Here is a 17,530-nt window from a genome sequence, read left to right as displayed (position 1 = left end):
TTTTATGTTAGTTCTGCTGACAGCTTCTTACGATGATCAACCGCAGAAATAATGGGGCCTGCATGGGGGAAGGCAACAAAATATTTCCTTGATGAGCTGAGTGGGGAATTAACATGTTAGAGGAGCCAAAACCATACATGGACATCTGGACCAACCAGTTGTAATTATCCTCCTGGATAGGTCGCTGTCTGCACAGTTAAAGCCCAGAAACTTTGGATCTAAGAGCACGAGCCTCTTCTGTCTGAGCTAAAGGAGCAGCTGTGCTCGCTCTGCGGAAGAAGTGGACTGATAAACCTCTGCATGTGATCTAGCCAGAGGCCGGAGACAAAGTGCCATGCTGTTAGGGGAGGTTACCCACTTGTGTTAAAAGCTGAAAAGCAAGTGATGGCACTAGTTTTATTGCTGCACGTGGATTTTTCAGAGCAGTCTAGGGAGTTTAGCCACACGTTTGGAATGTGTCTAAATCCCTTGGGCTGCTTGGAAAATCTCTAAGCGTTCATTGTTTTATGCAGACCTATCATTCTTGGTTGGCTTGCTTGTTTTTTGTTTCTTGCGCTTTGTAGCAGTGCAGTGCCTATTTCTCAGAGGTCTGTGTGTCGATCGTTGGTTTCTGGGGTTATCCAAGTGTGCACCGAACAGGGTTGGGGTTTTGTTTTCACTTTTGCGGGGGGGGGACGGGGGGGGGGGACTTCAGGCTTCAGAGAAGTGGGTTTTTCTGGCACTAATGCCAGCACAGCTAACTCCCTCAAGCAAGGGTACCTAAAAGTTAGGAGGAGGAGTAATGTTAAATATTCTGATGGCTTCATGCCATGGCTGATGAAGGGGTAATATACAGGCATAATCCTGTAATGGTTGGGAGATGGACTAATGTCCTGGTATGCAATAAGGCCAAAAACTTTTCCAGTAGAATCCACGAATATTCTGCCCCCTTGTATATAAATAAACTGGCCTCCATTGCCTTTTGGCCTAGGTCTTTTCCAGCTCTACATTACTCTTCCTCGGTAGCTTTGTGGTACGATTGGGGTTAAGAAAAGGAAATGGGAGTACCAGGTTGCTCAGCTTGGAAGGAACCCAAAGCATCTGGGTTTCTCTAGCTACTTCACCCAATCCATCGATCATAGACGTGCTCCGGTGAGAGAAGGCTTTGAATTCCAGCTGCTCCAATGTTGTCCACCTGGATATAACCTTCCCTTTTCACAGGTTAGGCTGTATGGCTCCCCACTGTGAAGGTGGACGCTCAAGTCTTCCCCCAGATCTGTGTGTTTTTGCCTGTCTTCCGGCCACTGCAAGCCTGTGTGTTTGTGTTCTTATCTGTCCATGTGTGACATGAGAATGGGCTTGTTTTACTTTTATAGATTAAAAGCTTTTGGCTTTCAAAGCCCTCCTCATGCTGGTGTCAATGAGGATGTTCCATCAAAATGTTCATGGGTCATTATCCTGAGGCTTGGGAGCACCATCATCTGTTCGAGTGGAGATGCCAGCCCAAAAGCATGTCTCTGTTAAAGTGGGGGACACGGGCATCCTATAGGCTGACTTGTGAACCTGTAAAGTTGGGGGGAGAAAGGGGGTCTCATCTCACGCTTCCCTTTGTGTAATGCCTTGTTTTTTATGCTTTGTGAATGTTGGCATGCTGTCATTGTGCTGACACCAAAGATCTTTGGGGAGTTTTTATCTTGGGTGTCTGGGAGGTGGTGATGGGAGGGATTCTGGCTGGTGTCTCCAGTTGAGTCTGCTGGTGAAATAGTAACCAATATTTAACCCAGTGAATTTCATGAGGGGTGGGTGGTGGTGTCCCCTCCTGACTTACCAGGATCGATGGCCTTTTCTCCAAGGTACAGTGGAGAAAGTTTGCACACTTGCGAATGGAGGAATTGAGTTTCTCCTTCCTCCTTTGCTTTCTGTCCATTTAGCTGGGACGTAGGGCGGGTGTTGAGACACGCTGGAGGCTGCTGTAGTGGAGTGGTGCAGGCAGAAGCAAGGAGCTCTTGCAGGCATGTGCATCTTCACAGGATCTTCATTGATGCTTTAATGAAGTGCTCCACGCTACCCCTTCTGGGCCAGTCTAGGTACCAGAGGACTAAGAGCACTGTGCTGATAACTTAACTCCACAGGCAGCATCTGAAAGCGGGTAGGCGAAACTGACTAGATGGTGAGTTCAGAGCAGTGGGCGAAGGTGACTCAGGGCTGGGTGAAGGCACAGATCTCTGCTGCTGGTGGGGGATGCTCAAAGCGATCTAAAGCAGTGACTTGAGAGTACACTGGAGTGCTAACAACTCCCTCCACTTCAGGAATCCCTGAGTGACCTTTTCATTGAGGAATTTATGCAGGAGGTGAAATTAGAGGATGATCCTTTTTGCCCTCAAAAAACAGAATCTGCTCCATTTCCGTCCAACGCAAATGGTTGATTGGAACTCCCCCTCCACTCACTGGGGGAAGGAGTGAACCCAGTGGGTTGCAGCAGGTCATGACTGTAATGGGATGATGATGAACATCTTTGGAATGTAACTTTCAATGAGGGCTGATGTCTAGGCTAAACCAGTGTCTGCAATTCCATGACCCCCAGCACTCTCCAGAGCCCGTTGGCGGGCTAAGGTTGGGAGCTGTGGACAGGAGTAATTCATGCAATGTGAGGCATAGCACTCTGACAGCATGGGAACTCAGGAATGTGGCCAGAGGTTAATTAGAAATACTTGGGGGTGAGGGGGAAACAAGTAAGTAGCATTTTATTTTGCAAAACCAGGGTGCAATTTGGATCTGGATAGCACTTTTCTCTGCCCTCTCAAGGTTGAGAGGGTTTGGAGTAGTGATTCTGGTTTGTCAGCTCTCTATAGAAGCCATTTAAATGTACGAGGATGCATTCATTGAACTGACCTTTAGAATGCATACACCCTGAGTGTTCCTTGCGTACAAGTCATTCAAGGGAACGGATGCAATCTTCCGCGCTCCATGTATGTGCATTGGCTGCAATGGAATGACCTACATCGCACGCACACGTGCGGTTTTGCAGGTTTGGGGTGAGTGTGACCATGGAAACCTGCCACATCCCGCAAGGCAGAGAAGTCACCGTCACCAAAAATGCAGCGTTAACCAGGTCATTGCCTACTTCACCTTAGTGTATTGAAAATGTGAATTGCACCTTAAACCTGTGACCGAATAAACTGACTTGACTGCACGGTGGGGCAAGAGAGCGTTAGGCTTTCAGGCTTGGATTTTCAAAGGAACCTGAGGAACTTGTGAATGGGATGCCTTAGGCTCCTTTATAAATTCTGCCCAACTTGAGATGCAGAGGGCCTGATTTGCAGAAGCACTCAGCCCCCATGACTGTTGTCGGAGCGAATGGGAGCTGTGGGCACCTCACGTCTCTGGAAAGCCAGGTCCGACATATGTCAAGCTGGGCACCTGAAAGCAGCGGCTGCTTTTGGAAACGCTGGCCTTAAACGTGTTGGCACAGGCAAGGATCAGAAGCTCGTGACCAGAATCTAGACTACAACGTGGAAACTCGCACCGCTTTGGTTTCCTCCTTGCATGCTCGGCTGGGTACGTTTGTTGTTAGTGCCATCTGCTTGGATCTGCCGCTCCACGCGGAGTTGATGAAGCCATGACACCTTTAAACTGATTCCTTTTTATAGGTTTAAAAAAATAAATAACTAAAAATGCATCACTTCCCACTTGCCTAGAAGCCAAATCACTGTGTGTCTAACCCACCTCTCTTTTGAGTTGTATTTTCACTTTTATTTTGTCTTTTTTGTTAAACACACGGAAGCGTGTGCGTGCACACACCAGAACTAATGCATTTTGATTTCCATTCATTTCAAAGTGATCTGTTTGGAAATGTTTGTCTTTTCTTACAGCTTCTGAAGTCGCCCCATAGTCGGTTGCCCCATCACACACCTACTCCTGAATTTGATCCATGTGGCCATCCTAGTTTCCCATAATTTCTCTTATTTTTATTTAGTTTTGTTGCATATTGTGGTGGTGGTGGTGGTCTTTGTTTTTTTTTTTTTTTTTTTTTTTTTTTTAATTTTTCACCTAAAGTCCCTGAGATCTCCCTACGGCTGCCTCTCACCTCTTCTCTGTTTATCCCCCAACCTTCTGACAGATCAAAGTGGTGAATGCGTTCCGTAGCTCTTTATACGATGGCCTCAAGAAACCCGAATCCAGAAGCTCCATTCATAACTTCTCAACTCACCCTGAGTTCATCCTGGAGGAAGACGAGCCTCGAACCCCATTCCTCGACGACGCAGAAGAAGACTCCAAGACTGATGGACTCGAAAACAAAGGTGGGAGTAGCCCAGGTGAATCCTTCTCCCTCAACCAAAATAACAATGCGGTGGACAGCGATCTAGCCGAGAACACCGTCCCAGAGTTTGAAAGCCCCTTAGACGGCCTGGAATCATCGGTTTGACCTTTGAACTTTTGATACTTCCTTCACCCTGAGTCCTGTGTGATATCAGCACCGATAACTGATATCGCAGAGCGGTCACTTCATGTTAACTGCTCATATGTATACAATTTTGTTTTCCTTTTATGATTTAGTGGCAGGAACCAGAGTCTCATGGAGTTGGGAGGGTGCTGTTTGCAGTGGGTACTCGCCCAGGTGGGAAACAAGTTGATATTTCTTCTCCTTGAGTCGGGTTCCATGTGTCCGTAGGGGTTTTTCATTTTGAAAAATGCATGTTAAAAGAAAAGGTTCAGATTGTCTTAAATAGTCTTACATGCACGCTCGCCATCTGAGGGTGCATTTGTGGGGTGACTTGGGGGTCTTTTAGCTTGTGGGATTTGACCCCTGGTAACATCACACTTGGGGGTGGGGGAGCAGCAGCATGAAGGTACAGATTTAAAAATTGAACCGGGGGAAGAAAATCTTGAATTGTGTTAAAGAGTAGGAAAGGGAAAAACCAAACCGGTATTCCCTGCGGGAGATTCTGATGGTTAGAGCATGTAAACCAGTCTTCCACCTTGAAAAAATGGTACCTAACCTTTACTACTTTTCTTTGTATCTCTCTCTCTCTCTGTTTCCAACATGCTAACTGTGATTAAAAACAAGGGAGGAGGGTGATTTAAGAGTCTTAAATATGTTGGCTAAGATGTGATTTGAAAAAGACCCTGCTTTGTTACAAAGTCCCATGGGAGATGCTGCCACCATTGCTGGGAATGTTCTCCAAGAACTGCAATGACTGGAAATAAGAAGTCTTACTTTCTGCGGAACTTTTTAAATGCATCGTTTTGCTCTTGAACTGTATGATGATGGTCAGCAAGAGTTGTGCATAATTGAATAGCAAATCATTTCTGAACCACTTTGGGGAGCAGAGGTGTTTTTGCGTGTTTTTTTTTATACTGTCGGATTAAATATTCCTTTGGCCCTGGAGTGAGGCTAGCTGCGGCTAAGGTTCATCCCAAAGAACATACCATGTGCTGTACATCCTTTTCAAAGCGGTGGTGGGGTCTGGATGGGAATCGAGTGCCAGCTGCTGATGGAAGGCTGGGGCAGCTTAAGGCTGGGTTTTGCTGCTGGATTTTGCAGGTCCCTTAGGACAGAGAGAAGAGAGACTGCAGTAGGGAAGGCCATATTTGCATTGGCCATATCTGCATAATCCTATTCAGTGTACATACCCGCCTCATGATGGAATTGTCCTGTCTGTGTCTCTAGGGTTGGATGCAAATGGGGGCATTGTCCTGTAACATGGCTGTCTTACTCCTGGGAAGGGAAGGGCACCTCCTTCATCAGAACTTCAGAGGAGGCTTGATAGCTAGGCTTTGCCCCACTCTCCCTTGTCACAAAGGTCCCCTCTCCACCTTAAACCCAAATTTGCCTCTCCTGTTGCCTGGATCTTGTTGCATCTCAGTACTACAGACAGATGCAAGAAATGATGATCCGCGAAGCTAAGGTCATAGCCAATGTAACTTACTCTGGACAAATCCATTCCAGGATGTCTTGTGCTAATTGTTAATGTGGCTATCGGTTTTTTAGGTTTGTCCCCTGATATTTAGGTTGTGGCAGGGTGAGAGGCCTGGACTTGAGCTTTTGATCATCTGGGAAGCCACTCAGTGAAATAGTTTTGAGCAAACTCACTTGTGAAGACAAGGAAGGGCTAAATCATGAGTGATGGGAGATGTCTACAACTCCTGTTGACTTCACTGGGTGCTTTTGTACCTCTGAGTTTGGCCCTAGATTGGTGTCATTGAGAAATGCTGTAGAAGATTACCTACTTTACTCCCTTATCTAACACTTATTCAATTAAAAGCTGTACCTGGAAGGAAAAAGAGAACCCACTTGCAACTGCCTGTATTAAAGGGTTTGTGACAAAAAAGGGACAGGGGCCTTTGCCCAGTCTCCTTCCCAACAAGCAGATATATCTTACTGAGTGACGTGTTCTTTTTCTTTTTTTTCTTTTCTTTCTTTTTTTTTTTAAAAGAACGCACAGCAAAAACTCCCGTGCCTTTTCCAAGCACTGCCCAAAGCACCGTCTGCCACTTGGGAGCCCGGTACTTTGCCAAGAAATAAGTGTTCCTTAAACAACCCAGTACGGACTCATGCCCTGGCGCTGTCACGCTTCATTCCACATCTGTTCAGGGTAGACCAATGAAAGGTCCTTCTCACAGGGTCTTCTGCTCCAAGGCTAGTAAAGAGGAGGGGATGCTAGGCTCCACAAACTGCCAATACCAAGAAGAAATAACCACCTGTGCATCTTAATTGCAAATCAAAGCCCATCCCTTTCATCCAGAAAAACCCACCTGCTTCCTTCATTCCTTTCATTCTTCATGTGAGCTATAATTGGGAGGGATTAAGGGGGAAGTTTAGCTGTTTCTTGGTCTCTTACATGACCTATCTGATGGGAAAGAGAAAAGGAGTTTCGTTTTTCTGTTCTCAAGCTTACATTGCTTAAAAGATCATTTTTCTATTTTAAGTACTTGCAAAAAAATACAACTGATGAAAATACGGTGTTCTTAGGCGCTTACGTAAATATTTATTAAATACTTTTGGGGGACACGGATTTTGTTTGTTTTTTTTATTACCTCAGACCTGTTTTTTTTTTTTTAAAAAGGGGGGGGACTTTGGAGTAAACGCTTAAAACGTCACTCCCAGAAGTCTCTGACTGGCAGGTTACCATGAGGGTCTGGTCTACCTTTAGTCAATTTATTTTTTGTTCTAGTTTCAATCGTTGGGGGGGGGGAGGGAAATTATATATAAATATGCAAAAAATATAGTTTTCTTTAGATCAGAAACTGATATTTTTAAGTCAGCCATATGTATTTTGTTTAAAGGAAAACAAAGCTGTAAATCATGTGTCTGCAATGGAATGTGATCACATGACTGGCAGTTTAAAGTGACAGGTAACTTAAGGATTGGTCAGACGCCAATCGACTTCCTTTCTCTGAGCAGCCATCTTTGTACTAAAAGTTAGTTGGATTACACAGAACCGTTTTTATATAAATTATGTTGGTATGGCTGGTTGCTTAAAGTATAAGCATTTATTGTGCATACTTTTTTATGTAATATTTTTTTCTATTTAGTTTCAGTGATAAACTGGCAGTAGCTAACTATGGCTTAAGTTATTGAGGAAACTTAAAATGGGGAGAGAGAGAGATGGTGCATTCAATTTAAAAGGCATGGTAGCCTAAACGAATTTCATGAAACATGCCTTGAAAGATGGAGAGAGGTTTGTTTTTTTTTTTTTTTTTACTGCCAACAGAACGAGTCGGGGGGAGGGAATTAGGTAGTGCCATATCAGACAGGAAATGAAGTAATCTCCTGTGATACGTGTTAACTTGCCTTGGAATGCTGTGTTGTTAAAACACTTTAAACTATTTTGCGTCCAATTCTTAAGGGTAGGGTCTGTTTTGTTTTGTTAAATCAAGTGGCGGATTGGTACCAAAGACATTACATCACTTCCTGTGTGCAATGGTGAATATCCATTTCTAGGAGCTTTCATCATGTGATTAGGTTCGAAAGGGGGATGTTTGTTTGCACAGGGATCTGACTTTAATTTTCAAAGGTTTTGTGCAATAAGTTTTTAAGGAAAAACATTTACAACAAAACAAGAAAAAAAAAATCTCCAGAAGGAAAAATACTAAACTGAATTTTAGCCATGGGTAGGCTGTAAAAAATAAATGAGCTGGGGCAGAGGAACATGTTCAGTCTGTCCCTCATCTAGAAGCTTTCTCTGCGGGGAGCATGGATGATTTGTGGCGGGTTTAACTTTGGATCATGCTGGGGAAGAGGCAATTCAAAGCCCATGGCTGACTCCCACGGCCTTCAATGGGTTCTGGATCAGGCCTTCTGAGGAAGGGATCTTCGAGAAGATCGGTTGCTATAGTGACTTCTTCCAGCATTCCACCAAGCAGGGACCCTCTCCCCTCCCCCCCCGCCAAAAACAGTCACGGCCTTTGATTTTCATGTATCCCAAGGTTTTCTGCCTTCACATGTGTTTTTGGGGCAAATGGCTGTTGACTATTGTCTCTGGGAGCTACAGCCCCAAGAGGAGGGGAAGGGTGATGGTAGTTCTGTTTGTGCCGTGAGAAAGTCTTAGATGACTTCATCTTCTGCTTTCCCTACCTCCTTGTGAATTTACCAATTTTCTGAGCTATCCATAAGGATCTCCTGAAATGTGCTCTGAAAACTCAACTCCCCCACACACATATCCCAGCCGTAAATCTTGCTGAGAGAAGGACAAGTTAAGTGTAGTTGTGGTGAATATAACTTTGGCCTGATAGAACTGACCATAACTCCTTCAGGCTTACCTAGGATTTGTGGGTCAAAAACAATGCTGCTTTGTGGCTTGTGCTGTCCTATTCATGATGGTGTCTTTTCCCTTTCCTTGTCAGTAATTCTGCCCATCTCTTCCTCCTCGCTGTCTGACCTCTTGTGCTTTATGCCTCTGATGTCCCTGCTGACCCCCCCCCCACAGAGGGGGCTGTGGTTGGGATGTTAAGTTAATTAGCCTTTCAGCAAAGTCCATGGCTAAAATGGCCTTTAGTTTATTTCCTAACCCTCAATAAATATATATACAAAAATATACTTTGTATGTATATATTTATGTGATTCTCTTTTAAAAAAAAAACAACAAAATAACCAAAATCTTTCTTTTGAAAAGAGCACGCAGGTTTGAATTTGAGTTTTTTTCAGTAACTAGTATAATAAGCACTGGTATTTTTGTATTTAAAAAAAAAAGAAGAAAAAAATGACACAATAAAAGACTGAATATTATGTGGTATGCATGACATTAAAAAAAATGGTGGTTTCAAAGCAATATGTACCCTGGTGTGTTTGCCATAACCTAGAATCCAGCTTAAAGTGCACCTGATCTGTATTTGCATTTTGATATTTAATCTCTCTGTATGATGTTTTGCATGTAATTTATATGGTTCTTGGGGAGGAAAAAAATACTTTTTTGAATGAATTGTCAACTAGCTGCTTCTGGGAAAATTTGGAACTCAAAGCAGAGAACGCTGTGATTGGAAATGGAAGGGGCGGGGGGAAACTACGTAACGGAAGATAAAGCGGGGGAAACAAAGGGGTAACGTTTTGAATCAATAAAGCTTTTGCTGTTGAGCAGAAACAATGTGCGAGTGCATCAAGAGAATAAAATGTGCCCACACGTAATTGTGCTGTCCTTAGTGTATGTCTACTAGCTTGTGAAGTCACTGATCATCTACTGAAGCTGAGATGAAGGATTGCACTTAAAGGCTCACCTCAGAGCAAAGCTGTAGTGTGGAAACTGGTGGTGGCTGATTTTGTTTCAATCTCACACCATGAAAAAAAAATTATTTAAAAAGGTTTTCCAACCTCCCTCTTCAGATATGGATGACTGTACTGAACTGTTTGTTCCCATCGTTCTGACTTCTACCATCTGCGAGCAAGGTCCAGAAGCAGCTGTCAAATACTAGCCAAAGCTAATGCCTTCTCACAGATATGGCCATGTGGACATTTTCCCATTCCTCTGACGGTGTCCCTCCAAAAACTCTCCAAATGCAGTATGTGGCAATAGAGTTGAACTGCATCTTTCTAGTGTTGACCTCAATTCAGTAAAGCCCTTTAAATATCTAAGTCCATCCCTCTTTTAGTCACATACTTAAGTGTTTTGTTGAGCTGGAGTCTCAAAAGCAGTTAGCTATTGAAATTCATCCAAAGATGTAGCTGAAACAAGTCCTGATCCTTTGGCATTTATGCTCAGGAAGGGCTTTACTAATCGGAGTAGTCTTAGCAGCATCAGTGGGACTGTTCCCACAAGTAAAACTATTCAGGGCTTTCACCATTTTTAGGAGCAATTTTGAAGACGTAATGGAGATTTTGACCACGTGGGGGGGGCGGACATCCCACCTGTCACTACTGCACAGTCAGCTCAGGAGAGGAACTTGGGCTGAAGGCAGAGCTGGGGCTAGAGATGGAGACTTGTGGGAATGAGGGCAGAGCTGGGCAGTGAAGTTGGTATAGGTGGTGCTCCCTCCTGTTGGGGCTGGCCTGGGTGCCCCGCGCACGCACCCCTCCACACACTTTCAGTGGTATGCCCCCATAGTTTGAGGACCGCTGTCCAGAGACCAGCAAATCAATTGATGTGAATTAAGCTTAGATCAGAGCTTACGTGACTGGGAGAAGTGGTTACAGGAATTGTAATACAAGGGCCGGGCAGGGTCACCGTTGTTCCCAGTGGAGTGCTGTCAAATAGTGAACCTCTTCTTTGGGATCACACACTAGCTAACCCCTAAGGCCTGTCTCTTTGGTTTTAAAAGATGCAGTCAGAAATGTAGTTTATTCTTAAAAGTAAAAGCTGGTTCTGATTGGATGCTATTCAGCAGAAATGCTCCAAATTTTCCCAATGGTTTCGGACCTAGTCCTTTTTTCTGAACAGCAGCTGCGATGCTAATTTACAGAGTTGTGTTGTTTTTTCCCATACCCAGTTATGCCAATAATTGTGGCTCACTGTCAGTCTCTCATTTTTGTGCATAATTGTATGTTCCTTTGTGATTGTGTTGGCCTGTTGCTCCTTTTGTGCGATAATTTGGTTGGTTGGGCATTGGCAGATACGAGCAAGATCATTATTCCCACGGCCACTGAGCTTGCATCTTTTGTTTCCATCCTGCCACTTTGATGGGAACTCAACTGCCGTTAATTCTACCAAGATATGTTGTTATGGGGCCAGGTTACCAGCAGCAGAGGCACTGGAATGGGGTCACTGGTGAACCACTTTGAGGTCCCACAGTAGCCAAACTTGTGTGTGACTGGGAAAGACTAAAATATTGGACTCCATGTGTCTCCATCAAAGTTGGGCCCAAACTGAGTGGAGAAGAGAGATCAGGATACAAGCCCAGCAGATTGGGCCCAGATCCTCAAAGGTATTTAGGCACCTAACTCCTTACACCTTTTGACAAGCTGGGCCTTCCTCCCTTAGGCTCTTGGGGTGGATAAATAGGGCAAAAGTTCTGTTTAACATAAATGGCTTTGCACAGAGCTGTAGCATGACCTGGATTTGGTGTGAAACAAGCAACTTCATGTCGCTGAAATTGGTAGGTCGGGGAGTCCAGCGTGCCCCTCATTACTCAAGTTTCTTTTGCTGGAAAGGCCATGCTCCCTAAGGCTGGGCCTGCATAGAGTTTGAACAAATATAATTTTTTTTCAGTGGGAGGGGTGATTTCCTACTACTGTAATTATACCAGTACAAGCCCTAGTCTAAATGTAGTTATACTGGCATAACTTATTCTGCCTTCACTTATTGGAATAAACTATCCTGGTATAAGCACCTTTATATTGGTATAACTGTATCCATGTAGTTACAGCAGCAGACAAGCCCGTGGTGGTGATCACTTTCATGGGTGGGCATAGCTAATCTTAGCGTTAAATTTCAGGTGAGATTCCTTAGGTTTAGTCTACATGAGGAAATTTACCAGCATAATTAATTATTTCTAGTTACATTGAGAAGTGTCTCTATATGAACGCTTACTCCAGATTAAAAGTGCCTTCTTTCTGATTTTTCCTGTAGTGCTTTTGAAGGGTTTAAATTAAATTAGAAAAAAGGCACAGTTATTCCAGCATAAGAGTGTCTAGGTGGGGAAATTTACCGGTATAACTAGCCGTATAATTATGCCAGTTTTTCCTGTATGGACAAATCCTTAAACCCATGGGTCAGATCCTCAGCCGCTATAAATCAGCGTCGCATCCTTGAAGCCAATGGTGCTCTGTTGACTGACACCTGTAATATTCAGGAGACTCACCGCTGCAGAAAAGTTCTGCTTTTCAGAAGTGCAAAGCACCTGTGATTCCATTTCCAGTCAAAGTCAGTGGGAGCTGGAAGGGGCTCAGCACCTCTGAAAAGTCAAGCCAGAATTAAAAATTACTACTTTTTTCAGAAAGGAATACAACTGATTTAAAAAGGCTCCCATCTGCGCACAAGTGTTTACTTCCCCCTGCATGTTACAGTGTAGGGCTAAGTATTTCCTGAGCTTTTACCTCCTCCTGAGCCAGACTTTTGGTACCTTGGCTAGTTTGCTAACTGCTTTTGGGTCTTGACTCAACTCCATTTCACAAGAGCCTCCTACCTCATTCTTCATTAACTGAATGGGGTGGTTGACTGAGAACTCCTGCAGCCTGCCTGGGGTCGCGATTTAATGTAAGTGACGAACTTTTGCTGCTTTAAACAGCCAAACAAAAAAAAAAAAAATGGACCCAGCGACTCACTGCCTTAGTCTGTGGTTTAATAAGAAAAAAAAGCAAAGCCTCATTAGATATCAGTGCTACATATTTACTGCTTCTGTCCTCCATGTCTGTTGGCGTCTATGGTCCTCCACTGTGTGTCTCTGACAAATGCAGACTGAATAGGGGAGGCCATCAGTCATTCATGGGCAAGCATTTTTTAATCCCGTTGTAAATAAAAAGAAACAAAATTGTCACCTATTTATTTCCTTCCTGGTGTGTTTTGGGCTTCATCAGCGTCAAACCAAAAATAATAAAAAGGGAAGTGTGGGGGTAGGGTAGCTGTTTGTGTGTGGCTGGTATTTGCTCTCATTTCATAGTCCTCTAAGCATGGGGAGATGCGGATGTTACGTCAAGGCGGGCTGGGGTCTAAGATGCACAGGACAGACATCTCTGCCTACTCCCCTGCAGGCCTTTTATTAACACCACGCTCGGTCTCTCTCTAACTTGCCCCATTGGGTTATTTCTTGGAATGAGCTGGGCCAGGGTGAAGCACTGTACTTGAAATCGCTAGCTCCACGGGGCTACAGTCAGGCCAATGGGACCTTGAGCGATCTAGCTGAGAGCTTGTCGGTACGCAGCTACCCTAACTCTGCCACTGGCTGCCATCCATTGCTCTAGGAGTGCTCCCTCTAAAGGCCTGCCGATGCTTGGAAAGAACATTGTGTTTGACATGTCAGTCACCATACCGTAAAATACGCTGAACATTCACATGGGCCCTAGGGTTAACCATACCCAGCTGAAACAATGCTAGACCCGCTCATTCTTTTCTGTGCTGAGTTTCACATTATATGAGCTAACATGTCAATTCCATGTGTAGACACTGGCAAGTTGGAGTTTGCATCAGTTGAGCCTAATGGGGTTTAGCTTAGCTTGCCCTTGTCTAATCTGAGGGATCAGTACTGGTGAGTTAGGCAGTAGTGGCCAGCAATCAGGCTTAGCCTGAGTGTGCACAAAATCTAGGAAGCTTTTTCTGCCCGGTGATTGTTTGTCTTTTCCTGTCTCTTATCTCTGTCATCTCTTCCTGGTTATGTTTTATTTCCTAACCTTTTAATTCCCTCTTTTCTGCTGTGAACACCTAAATTTGGTTTCTCTCCATTTCTTTATCTTTCAGTCACACCTTTCCCTGCTGCTGACCTGGGGGCCTAACCGGTGGTGCTTTGTGTTGCCATGCGGAGGCCCAGCATTAGTTTTTCTGACACAGCTGCTTGATACCTCAGCTGGTAGCTGTAGCGTGGCTACACTTTGGTTTGAGGGAAGAAGAATCTTCGATAGCTCATTTAAAAAATAAGGCTGATGAGTATAAGGAAGGGAAACCTATCCCATATGGCTCATCTGTTTGCACTCACAGGGCTTCAGTAGTGGATGTTAAAATGGAGGAGCCCCTCCAATATATCCGCTGTAGAGAATAAAACAATCTTTCCCTCGGTTCCAGTGCTTCCTTTTGTATCGCAGAAAACAAGCTCTTGTTAGGACCAAGGCTTTCTCCTCTAGTGCAAGGCAACCAGTTTAAATGCATTGCTATTTTTGTCATGCCATGGGTGTGCATAAGCCGGGCTGGGTCTCAGAGCCAGGTAGGCTTGCAAGCCAAGTTAGAGGTCGTGCAGACATACAGGCACGGTTGGCATGCAGAAGGCTTATAGCATCACCCTAACTAAGGTGATTTTTTTTTTCCACATAATGAAAATGTGTGGTGGGGTAGGAGAAAGGAAGCACAATGGGAGGAGTGAATGACCCATTATGTAGGGGTATAGCCAAGAACTGTTCAACAGCAGGTGGGATGCTACACCCACCTGTGCAGGTTGAAAGGCTGGCTCCATGCTCTGCCGCTTTGCTGCCTCGTCTGTCAGAGGAGACAGGAAACTAACGTGATGGGTTTTAAGGTTAGAAGGGGTCATTCTGATCATCCAGTCTGAGCTTGTGCAGAGACTCATTGGAAGGCAGGGCGGAAAAAGACTTCGAGAGGCCCTCTAGGCCAGCCCTGAGGCATAGTACCGATCTCTGCCAGTCCCGTTCTGATGCAGCAGCTGGGTTGCCTGGGGTGAATGAAATATCCCACAGCCCTCCAAGAAAAAGAGGAGATAACCCTCAGCATGTGGCTCAGGTTTCTGCTTACCAAGCAGGTTCCAAGAGCCAAAGCTGTCAATTAGGTGCTGTACGTGTGCTACAGTAATGTCCTGTGTTACCGTGAGCTCCTTGAATTGATGCCCTAAGATTCATGTATTTAGATTGCAGCTCACCATCCCCATAGGTAAGCCGCTTTCAAGACACTGAAAGGACAAAAATCAAAATATTAAGGAAACTGACAACGGTGTCAAGTCACCAGTACTCCAACACTGATGAGTCATTAATGCAAGAGCACCAGATAATGGCCATAATATCCAGCTCCTATTTCCTGCCCATCTCCTCCCCAATCACTCATGAAAAGTTTCCTGCACCGTTGCAGTGTGTGCGCGCCCAAGAAGTTAACAAAGGCTCTGACAGGCCAGGGGCAAACGTACAGGGAGGTTGTGGAATCTCCATCATCGGAGATTTTTAAGAGTCCGCTAGACAAACACCTGTCAGGATGGTCTAGATAATATTTAGTCCTGCCAAGAGTGCAGGGGACGGGATTGGATGACTCTCGTAGTTCCCTCCAGTGCTCCGATTCTATGTTCCAAGTCCATCCCAGAGAAGGCCCTGCCAGCGCTGTTTAACGTGAAGTGGGTCCAGCTCAACTGCTCACAGTCACAGCAGTTTCACACAGAGAGGGAGGCAGGCAGGCAGGTCCCAAGCCATGGATACAGTTGTTAACTAACAGCTTTCTCCAACGGCATGGAGTTCATTGAAAGCTCCTGCTCTATTTGGTGGCATCCCTGCCTTGTGAATCTCTGTCACACACTTTAAAAGCCCCCTGTCGCTAATCCAAACTATGGCAGCTACAGAAATATTCCAGTACTTTGCTCATCTGTCACCACAGATGGAAAGCATCGACCAGGGTGTCAAGTCTAATGGCTCCCAAGCTAGGATCTGTTGACCACCATTGGCTTGCAGAGCATTCACTGATGGTCCATGGAAATCTGTCTGGTCAGTAGTGCTGGCGGCTCCTCGTTTCCTGCTGCTCCGATGCTTTAGAAGAAGCTAAAAAAACCCTAAACTTTCCCAAGGATACTTTCCCACACAAGCAGTTGTTCTGGTCACTGATGTTATTTGATCATCAGTGGGATGGGAAGTGGGCTGCGTGATTGTGAATGGGAGGGAATGTGTCCACAGGACACCCACCCTCTGTTAAGCTATGGTCTGTGCTACGCAAGTGTTTGAGAACTCCATGGCATAGTAGCTGACTCCAGCATTGTTCTCTGGACAGTATTTTTCTAAAGCTTTGTCCAGTCTAGATTTAAATGTCCCAAGCCCTGGGGCTCCTGTCCTTTGGAAGAAAGCACCTTCGCTATGAGCATCACAAAGCACTTTAACAAACAGTAATGAATATAGCCAAGTATCACCCCTCATTATACAGATGGGGAAACTGAGAGACGTGAGATATCTAAGGACACGCCAGCCCATGAGAACAGAGCCAGGAGTCCGGAATCCAAAGGCCTGATTCTCTACTGCCTTGCACCTTGTGGGATCCTTTTCACCTGCGCAAAGTGAGTGTGCAATGCTGCCACATCAGAATTGTCCACACTCATGTTCACTCGCCTCTTACTTTGCACAAGTGTAAATGACAACACAAGGTGCAAGGCAGTGGGGAGGGCTTCTAGGCCTGTGCCTTCACTATGAGACCATACTACCTGCCACAGTGGGAGGCTTTAGGGAGTTGGGGATGGTGGCTAACAGCAGGCAGGCAGCTGGACAGTCAACATCTCTTGGCAAAGTTCAGTGATGGCAACTGGACACCCAACAAGGTCTGAGCAAGATTGGGAGAGGGCGGGTGAGGAGTTAACTGGGGGTCAGGTAAGGTAGAGGTGGGGGAGCACAGTCACACTTGTGAACATGAGGGAAAGAAAGAGACAGGGAGCAAAATAAACCAACAGGTACCAGGAGCAAGTGAGAGGGGAGAGAAAAACAGAGTGGGGAAGCCAGCCAAGGAGAGGAGGGAGTTCCTGGCTATTCCCTCTGCTTGCTTGGGTTTGGAATTGGTGTCTGACAGTTTGGATTTGACCGTTAGAATAACCATATTTGCTCCCATTCTCCCCCCGCTCCTCTCCACACACAGAGTGAATGCTTACCAATTTCTTCCAGCAAGGGAGAAATGGATTGAAGGCTGGGGGATGTGGGAGTACCAAGGGGATGCACAGGCATGGACCCCACGAGAGGGGATGCTGTCTCAGCCAGGGGAGAGGGTGGCTGTTTTATCCAGCACCCCTGTCTCCTCTCCTCCCAGATCCCTTTCTCCTTCCTACATTTCAACCTCCCTTTTTCCTTTCCCTCCTTCATCCTTTGTTGCCTTTTCAGCCTCCTCCTTTGTCGTTTCCCCCTTTCATTCTCCTTCCCATTCCCTCTTTCCTTCTTCTTTTGCAATTTGGCTAATGATAGTTTGAATTAGCAAAAATATTTTTCCAGCTTAAATCCTGTTCTAGTAGTATCAGAACATCCATGTCTATTTGGATGTGCCTTTGCATCAAAGCTCTACAGGTGAAATCTGGGCCGAGTGAAGTCAACGTGGCGACATGCAAGAGTACTTTTATGGCTTTATAAATCTATACCAGTCAGGTACTGTAATTAAATTATTAACATATTGGGCAGTGCTTAGGAGCCCCAGTGATGGCCCAAGACTCCATTGTGCTAGGCACTGTACAAACACAGAACATAAAGATGGTCCCTGCCCCGAATATATGCTAGGAAATCACTCTTTTTCCACAT

At 45.1% G+C, this 17,530-nt stretch overlaps 1 protein-coding gene across 5 annotated transcripts in view; it reads left to right on the top strand.

Moving 5' to 3' along the window:
• ATP2B4 (ATPase plasma membrane Ca2+ transporting 4) overlaps positions 1-12,889 on the top strand; it is a 103,883-nt gene extending 90,994 nt beyond the window's left edge. For 4 of the 5 annotated variants that reach the window (XM_073320111.1, XM_073320115.1, XM_073320112.1 and 1 more), the window contains one exon: positions 4,100-12,889. In XM_073320111.1, the coding sequence (XP_073176212.1) occupies positions 4,100-4,405 (306 nt within the window). In that variant the 3' untranslated portion in view covers positions 4,406-12,889. The remainder of the gene's footprint in view (positions 1-4,099) is intronic. The other variant, XM_073320114.1, reaches the window with a different exon arrangement.
• The last annotated feature ends 4,641 nt before the right edge of the window (positions 12,890-17,530 follow it).

The sequence above is a fragment of the Lepidochelys kempii genome, chromosome 21, assembly GCF_965140265.1.
Source record: "Lepidochelys kempii isolate rLepKem1 chromosome 21, rLepKem1.hap2, whole genome shotgun sequence".
Taxonomy (NCBI): Eukaryota; Metazoa; Chordata; order Testudines; family Cheloniidae; genus Lepidochelys; species Lepidochelys kempii.
This window is presented reverse-complemented; position numbering and strand designations above follow the sequence as displayed.